This window comes from Lytechinus pictus, chromosome 15, assembly GCF_037042905.1.
Source record: "Lytechinus pictus isolate F3 Inbred chromosome 15, Lp3.0, whole genome shotgun sequence".
Classification (NCBI taxonomy): Eukaryota; Metazoa; Echinodermata; class Echinoidea; order Temnopleuroida; family Toxopneustidae; genus Lytechinus; species Lytechinus pictus.
In genome coordinates this window covers 30645797-30654996 of record NC_087259.1, presented here as the reverse complement: position 1 = coordinate 30654996, position 9200 = coordinate 30645797, and the positions used below count along the sequence as shown (strand labels likewise).

Here is a 9200-nt window from a genome sequence, read left to right as displayed (position 1 = left end):
GGCAATTATTTCATTTTATTGACAAAGTGGTAGTAGACCAAACATGCTTTATTAGACCAAGTAGCTAGTATCCTTTGCATAGACGGATGATCTTCAATCACCACACATTCTGGATCCCTGCTCACCCATAGCCATTTGGTCTAATGCAAGTTGTTCCAATTCACAGATCTATGATGTGTACCCATTTTGTTAATTATCAATTAGACCAACTATAACTGGATGAACTATTACATAGGTAGTAGTCATCTATGTCTTTTTTCTTAGTTAGGGATGGCGGGTGGTTTGTTTAATTTTTTCATCATCCGTAACAAAAATAAACTGACAGAATACAGTGATACATTAATAATGTCATAATAGAAACTCAAGTATAAACAAAATGTGTTTGAAGTGCATCATAGATATGTAATTCGTTTTAACAAAAATATGGCTCGAAACATGGGTAATATGATCTCTTGAATCAAGTAAGATCAAATAAAGGGTATGGGGGGTTACATTTAAATAATTCTAAGTAGGCTTGAATTTCTATGGTTCTGCTCCTCGAAAAATATCCAGTCACAAAATAATTTTGAATCCTATCTTCCCAACAAATTTATCTGAGGGCTAAATCAAATCGTATCAGTCACATCTCGTTTTGCTGAAGTTCCATTTAACTAATCTTAGATCATAAAAACTATTAATTGCTGTTTGATCTAAATTTAATTTTTCAAAAGATTCTGCAATTTTCTATTTATAATAAACTTATAAAATTAGGCCCTGATCTTCCACTTCTACACTTATATCACACACACACACAAAAACGAAAATATGAAAACAGAATAAGCAATTAAAACATTGAAATTAATACTGATTGAATTTAATTTGTCAGAAAGACATAGAAGAATATGTCGTACATACACAAAACTATTCCGCAAAATCCATCTATTAAATCTTTAAAAAAATTAGATCACATAAAAAAAAACATGATCAAAAACAGAAATAAACATTTATAAAATTCTACTTTATGGTCAGTATACATGAAAATAATTATTTATATCAATCCAATGTATGTACTGATAGATTCATTTTAAAATATACAATTTAAAGCAAATGAAGAAAATACACTAAATCATCATTTCATGATTTCTAATCAACACACACTTGGTAGAACAATACAACGAATTATCACCAATCAAATTATCAGATAATTGATTTTAATATGTACAATTGATGTCAACTTTTAGTGAATCACCTCTAATCTATAGACTTCATGAATATCAACAACATACCAACTGTTGACCAAAAAAAAAATCCTCTTTCTAAAAGTAAGGTTGAGTCAGGATATTGATATCCTCTCGGGAGACATGGAAAATATTTATTCATGAACAGGAAATTATTTTGGAAGACATGATAATACAATAACTATATCTTTAAATGCGTAGTAGTTTGCAATTACTAACAGCATGAGTACAAATATACAATAGTAACGAGCAAGAATTAATATAGCACAGATTTTATACGTAATATATTGAGCTTCCCTGGCTAAAAGTTATTTGGATACTTGTTTCTACAAATCAAAGAATTTCTAAACTAACCACAGATCTTTCTGATTTGGATTAAAAAATATTTAGCGATAGAGTGCAGGCAATTCCACAGCTTATGGGCAGCAAAGGCGAATGTGCAATCACAAAGTGTGACTTGTTTTGAAAGGGAATCTGGAACAAAATTCACCTGTGGAACTGCACTATTTGGTTAGGTTTGAAGTTTGAGTAAATTGTCTTGGGTAATTTGAACTTTGATCGATAAATGATTTACAAGTAACTTTTGAAATGAAATTATTTGACGTACTGGTATAACCAGCGTAACTCTCAAAATACAATAATACACATACCCTAAGAAGCTACATTCTTCGTCTAACCTATTCAACCAGCTTAGAACACAACTATAAATATGTATATAATAAAAACTTTAAAAACAAGGACATTTTCTCTTTCAGTTGCTCCCATTGAATTGAATTAGACCTATCAAACCATGACCCAAGTGGAGACTGAATGAATTTTCAGTGACATGACATTTGCTCCTGCTACAACCGCTCCGGGCTTAATTTCATCTAAGATGTGGGGTTAGGGTTGCAATAGGGTTTTATGTTAGGTTCAGGGTCCGTAATGAGAAAGAAGTTATTTCTGATGTACTTTTTTTGCACCTCCCTCATAAAACCAGACGACCGAGACCTTGAATTTTGATTGCAAATGAAGGGATACAAATAATTTGTTACATGATTTACCAACTCTCGTGAAGCCTGGCATACCATTGTTGATTCATTCTTGGATGCGTCTGATTTGTAGTGTGGTGTAATAAGGTTAGGGTAGGGTATAGTTTTAAACCCAAGGTTGAAGTTGGTCATTTGATTAATGTGAGGAACTTAGAGCGGAGCAAATGTCATGGAACCATTCACAATGTTTTTCATAGATTCAAGCCTGCATGTTTGCAGGCTCAGATGCTCAAAGAAGTCATATAATTTGTTTACTTACCTATCTTTTTTACAAAGTTCCAAAGAAACATATCAATATTAACAATCATTTTCTACAACAAGTTGACATTATTATGAAAAATGCATGTGTGACCTTTCTTATTGGCTTGTTGAACAAGGAACAGGTCCAGGGTTCCCAGCTTTTCAAGAAAATAAAATTCCCCGATTTTTTTTCCTGATGAAGTTTAAAAAATCCCTGATAATTATTTAAACCCATTTCCAGTTTCGCATGTTTTCTAAGGTGTTTCAGTGAATTACAAGTATTTTCAGTATAAAAACAATTATGTAAAACTAATTAGTACCACCATAACCAGTCATTCAATGGATGTTGTTTTGATAAGCAACAAAATATAACAGAGTCTGACTGACGACTGTGCATTCGACTTTGGGCTGATCAAATTTCCTGATTTTTCCCTGATTTGAGGTATTTTTAAATCAAATTCCCTGACTGGAAAAAAGTAAAATAATTTCCCCGGGTGGGCTGGGAACCCTGAAGTCTAAAATGAAAATCACTTTGTGTGAGACTGCATCATATTCAGTTAAAAATTCAGAGAAATGGAAATGAACAAGAAGTGTTTACCTAAAAAAATGCAGCAAATCAGATGATATAAATGGTGTGCAAGAGAACTTTTTAAAATTGTTTTGACTTTTTTTCAGCTCTGTACCCTCAAAGGTAAAACATGAGAAAATAATTGTTAAAGTTTTGTGCAAGACATTTTCAATGAATGTTTAAAACAGTATTTTTTTTCATTATTAAAAGAAAGAAACGGTTTCAAAGATTTTGCTTATTGTGACACGAAAGTAGGCTGACAGAATTGCATTACTGTATCTGATGGACATAAATGGCACTGCATAACGTAATAAGCTGCAATTGAACCCTGGGATACCTGACTGGCAGTTTGGTATTCTACCCCGAAAAGTCTGACTTTGAGATCATGTTTTAGAATGGCAGTGAAAGTTCAAAACTATTTCTAAGGTGTTTAGATATGGTTAGATGGGGGTACAGCTGTAAAAAAAATACTGACAGTTTGATAGGAAAGGGGGAAAGTGAAAACTTGAACATTAGGTCAACATATTGCCTACCTTTGGAATGCATTCAGCTGACTTTAATATCAAGAACACATATTGCTTTAGAATAAAATCATGAAGTACATTCCAACTGACTTTTTTACACTTCACGCTTTCTTGCCTTGTCTAAGCAAGTCTTAATAAGTACTAATTTTTAACTCTCAAGAGAGTTATATATCATTTCACATTTCAATAAAGACATACAGTACGGTGATGTACATAAGCCTGTATACTCCAAAGTTGAAACACATTTCTACTTGTGCAAATCCATAAAATAATCAACCATTTTTGTAGGTCCAAACCATATTATTTCACTTCAGGAACATTTTCATGATCATTTGACAGCATTATACATCATAATATCTAGAAAACAAAAATTATTTTCAATAGAAAGTTCCTCATATAAGGGGTCAGATACTGTATATATACTTCATGGAATTGCCTTTAAAGAGTACTGCAATTCAACTATGAACAATGTCATATCATTTTACATTATGATAAGAAATATGACACTGTAATAGCCTGTATATTCCCTCCAGTTATTAACACAAAATAATCTTGAGAAAAAGTCCTATAATTTAGTTGAAGAATGTGATAATACCTGAGAATTATCAAAAGTCAATGATTATTTTATTTCTTCTTACATAAAATATATAACTATATAATTAATGAGAGAATGCCAAAATGATAATCAATTTACCAGCACATCACTTTGACTACGGTCTGATTACGGTCTGCCATAATCCTCTTTGAATCTACTTCAGCTTTGTAGTTCACACCATACTATACTTTATTTTTGAGATCTCTATTGCTATAACTGGAAATAATTTTTATGTACATATATATGTGTTTTAACAGGACATCAATGAAAAACAGCCTTGCTGAATCGATTGTTTTTTTTTAATCCTGTATAAATAAGTTGAAAAAAATAAAATATCAATTAAAATAATTTAGTTTTGGAGGATAGATTTTATGTTGGCTTAACATATAGATTTTCCATCAGAGCAATTTTCATGAAACCGTATTATGAAACGCAAAAATTAACAGGCTTTCTTACACCTACATATCATATCATACAAAAACACTCCATTCATTCATAGATGCCTTTGATTCTATTATTGGTTGGATCAAAAGGTGTTTTAAGATGAATCTGAGCAGGAAATATCTCCCCCATTCTCTCTACCGTATACTCTCCTTCTTTAAGATATGCATTAGTTACAGTACTTCCATCTGGTTTCTGCACGTATCCATACCCGATACCTTTGTTCAGAGCAAAGGCATGGTCAGCCCGACGGAAGTAGGAGACAACTTCTCCGTTGCGACGTATAACCTCCATCCCAAGAAGGGCTAGTGATCTAAAGAAGAAATATATTGGAAGAAGAAATCTAAATGTTTTCACCATAAAGAAAGAGAGAGGGTCATAATCATTATTAAAAGCTTCACAATGCGTACTGATTCACATCTGAAGTTGAAAAAAAAAAGCTGAACTTAATGAACACAATGTTGGAATAAGAAATACGGACTTGATCAAGATACCAATTTTTATCAGCGATGTAATTTTGTTTTTGTTTTCAGTGGCTCTTTCCTCAGTCCCAAACCCATCCCTGTTCTTATCATGAGCTTGGGGATTCTCCCCTTCCCTTTCCTGGGGAAAGAGAAGGTTTTTCTCTATCTTCGTTTTGTGGTGGGAGTGGGGCGGGGCAGGGGAGAATGAAGGGTGTCTATTTCTGTTATTTTTTTTAAAGATTTCAGTATTAGTCGACCTTTAGAAACAGAGGAGGTTTAAAACTGGTGTTCCTGCGCAAACTAATTTCAGTAATCAAATTTGACTTATACATATAACTTACGGATCAGCAGTGAAGCATGCTATTCTTCGCTTCAGTCCCTCAGCCTTTTGTTTTTCCAAAGCCTCCCTCCCCAAGAATGGAGTATCCGTCTTGAGCTTGCATGTGAAGCCTAGTCCACTTTCTAGAGGGGTGTCATCAGAACGGAGGTCCCCATGCCAATGCCTGTAGCCTGAGGAAAACAAATGGATATTCATAATTTTCCCTTCAATTAATTAGAATGTCCACATTTTTCCTTTAACAATACTCCCTTTTGTTATGTCTTCAGTATAAATGTCTTCATGCAATAATTGCCAATAAGCTGTGGTTAATAAAGAAGACAGAAATTATAAACTCTCCTACAACGAAGGAGTACCTCATGTCTCATTTCTGAGACACTACATGAAAGTTCACTTACAAGGTGTGTGTCACTGTTCTAATCACTATAAAAGTCTGTAGTCTAATAAAAGCAAGGTATATTGTTAAATTCAGGATAAATGGCTAATTGGGACCTTCAAACGAACTTGTTTTAGCAGGGATCATTTTATATTCGATCTAAGATACCATAGAGTGTGCGGAACTTAAGTTACAACAGTAATAAGCATTACATTGTTATATCTGAAATCAGTACATTTATATAAGCAAATCTTAAAGTGAGTTTTTACCTAATCTATTTTTCTGCAATTTGATGTTGTGACTGAGAAGAATGCATGGATGTCTGTAGGTAATCTAAAGACTGATTGCTTTACATCCTTTCTGAAGGACCTTGTTCAGAGGACTATAAATGTACCCCGGGGGGGGGTCACTCTCCACATGGCCTGCTACGCACCCGCGTCCAAAAAAGCGTCGAAAAGGGTCCCATTTCAGGCGCTCAGGTGTCGTCGACGTCTTTGGCAAAAAGGGTTGCATTTCAGCACCATTCGCTGGTAAATCGCCGTTTAGGGTAGCCTTTTCTCTCTCTCTTCACGCCATTTAGGGTTGCTAATTTGGTTATGAATATGATGCCATTGAGGGGTGCAAATATGAATAGATCTACGCCATTTAGGGTTGCAAATTTGAGAAGATTCCGGAGCAGACCTAAGCCATAAACACCATGAAGGATGTGATTTTAAGGGATACAAAATAATCCTCGCACACGCCGGCCCGCGCATCACTTATGAGAGAATACCCCCGTACAGTATAGTCTCTAGTCTTACACCCGGCTCTATACTATAGGCAGCACGCCTAGGGTTTAGGCCTTTAGTCTATACCATTTTGTTTGATTCATACCGGGATTCCTATGATTTGTTTTTTAATTATTATTATAAAAAAAAGAAGATATATAGAAGTTTAATTAAGGTATGTATTTTTCAACACATTAACTGGTATGGATTCCATTTTTTCAAGTTTTGATGAAATTGGTTAACGAATGGTAAGTGATGCATCAGTCAATCAAGGCAAGCAACATTTTTCACTTGCATTCATTAATTTAGGCTTGAAGATGGCTATTCAAAGTGACTAAGAGAGGTGTCATTGAGAGTAAATTATGCTGGCCTTACTTGCAATAATTTTTTAAAAAAATGCCGGGAATTTATACCTGTTGTATGTAACATAAATTTAACATCAGTAATCAGTATGGTATCAAATTAATCGATTTTGATATGTTTACGCCACTTAGCGTATCGAATTAGGGGCTTTTCCCTGTTAACGCCACTTAGGGTGGCTTTTCTCATGGGTTACGCCATTTAGGGTTGCAAATTTAGTTAATGTAATTACGCCGTTTAGGGTGCATTTCTGAGGCTGTCGGACACGGGTGGGTAGCAGTCCATGTGGAGAGTGACCCCCCCGGGAAATGTACCTTATAAAAGAGCACTAGTGTAAAGAATTGGTCTAAAATTTAAATTGCTGGATTGTTTACAAACCTCTGTTCTACCCTACTGTACACATTCCAATAAGGAAACTCTATTTGCTGTTCAATACCATATTTGTTTTCAAAATTTACATTTTGCACTTGCAGTAAGAACCATAATACTCAAGAAGCTTCTTTTCTCTTCGTTGTTCTCTTACCCAAGGTAAGCGCTGTCAACCCTATACCATTCCTCAATATTTTTCAATAAAAATTTGAAAATGAAAAAAATCTCACCCTTTTCCAAACTGAGAGAATCCAGAGCCCTGTAACCTCCATTAGCGATGCCGTGTTTGGCGCCCTCTCGCATGACGGCTTGGTAAACATCTACGGCTGCATCGTTTGGTACGTGAAGCTCCCAACCTAACTCACCAACAAAGGTCAATCTTATTGCTCGTAGCTGGTGACCTGCTATCGTCATGATCTTGTGGGTTGAGAAAGGGAATGCTTCGTTGCTGAAATCAACATCTGTGGCAAGGGCTTGGAGTAATTCACGACTAATAAAATAGAATCGATACATGATTGGAGAGCGTATAAACAGCAATACTGAGCAATGACAGTTGGATATCAAATTGAACGAGATATTGTTTAATAATCATGAATTCAGAATCAAGACCTGGCCATGTCCATGTGCAAGTTAATGGGGAAGTCGACACGGATAACAAGCTAGTTTTGCTAAAAGCAGAAAAATTTTAGAAATATGTTAAAAACAAGACTGGGCCCCATCTTACAAAGAGTTATGATAGACCCAATTAATTACAACTATGGAAAGCCAGCAACGTCACCATTAATGAGAATTTGACCTTAAAAAAAAAACCAATATCAGATTAAGTGTGAAGGTAATCTTAATTATGCTTCGAACATCAAAACCAGCTCCTTGTAAACAGATCTTCAGAATTACCCAATGTCTTCAGTATCATTATTGTAAACCAACATTCAAGGTTGGAGTTATATCAGGAGGCTAAATTTATTATCTCAACACTAACACAATACTTGAAATAACTCGATGTAATTCTCACCTTTTTGGTCCTTGAATACTGATCACTCCCATCTCATTGGTGACATCCACAATCTGACAATCAAACTTCTTATCTTGGATCTCTGTTTGCATGTGGGATTTGACATGCTCAGCCACGCCCCCTCCAGCTGCCACATAGAAGCCCCGCCCTTCAAAGTCTGAACCCAGAGGGCTGGAGACTGGCATGGAGTCGATGACACTGACTGTAAGATCTCCCTCAGTGCCTCCTGCCTTGTTGCACATGCATGTGTATACAGTAGAACCTAAAGATGATCAAAGCAATTATTGAGTCAAGGGCCCCCATCTTACGAAGGGTTGTTGACTAATCCTACCAATCTCAACTCAGGAAAACAGGCAAAACTATCATCTAGAATTAAAATGTCAGTTTGAACTGCTCTGTTTAATGATGAATACTCATGGGTATGTATGACCTTCTGAAACTGTAAAAAATTGTTGACTTTTTCATGGAATTGCCCTTTCACAAATGAGCTTTCTGCTTTATATTAAAGGGACAGTGAGAAATCTCCTACATGAAGAATTATGACATGAATGGCATACCATAGTTTTGTTGTTTTCTTGTAAGATTTGCTAAGTGAAGATAATAAATTTCTGTGAAAATTTTCATGACAAATATTTCCATGGTTAAAATGAACCCAGAATCAAAATTGATTTATTTACAATTTTCATAAGAACAAAAGAGGTAAACATTCTAAATATCTCCAAATTCTCCATGCAGTCTTAAGGTGTATATACCTACCAACAGGTTTATCAAGGTTATTGGTGAAGATCCAATCAGCAGTGGCCTGAGCATCTGGACCGGTCAGATAAAACTGACCAAAGTAAGACATGTTGAAGACTGCTACAGCATTCCTTGCTGCTAAACACTCCTTGCCAATCTAA

At 35.1% G+C, this 9200-nt stretch overlaps 1 protein-coding gene across 3 annotated transcripts in view; it reads right to left on the bottom strand.

Moving 5' to 3' along the window:
• Positions 1-831: 831 nt before the first annotated feature.
• LOC129278088 (sarcosine dehydrogenase, mitochondrial-like) overlaps positions 832-9200 on the bottom strand; it is a 30858-nt gene continuing 22489 nt past the window's right edge. For all 3 annotated transcript variants that reach the window (XM_064109907.1, XM_064109908.1, XM_064109906.1), the window contains exons 12-16: positions 9058-9196; positions 8302-8563; positions 7520-7779; positions 5422-5590; positions 832-4929 (exon numbers count right to left, since the gene is read on the bottom strand). In XM_064109907.1, coding sequence (XP_063965977.1) covers positions 4665-4929; positions 5422-5590; positions 7520-7779; positions 8302-8563; positions 9058-9196 — 1095 coding nt within the window. In that variant the 3' untranslated portion in view covers positions 832-4664. The remainder of the gene's footprint in view (positions 4930-5421; positions 5591-7519; positions 7780-8301; positions 8564-9057; positions 9197-9200) is intronic.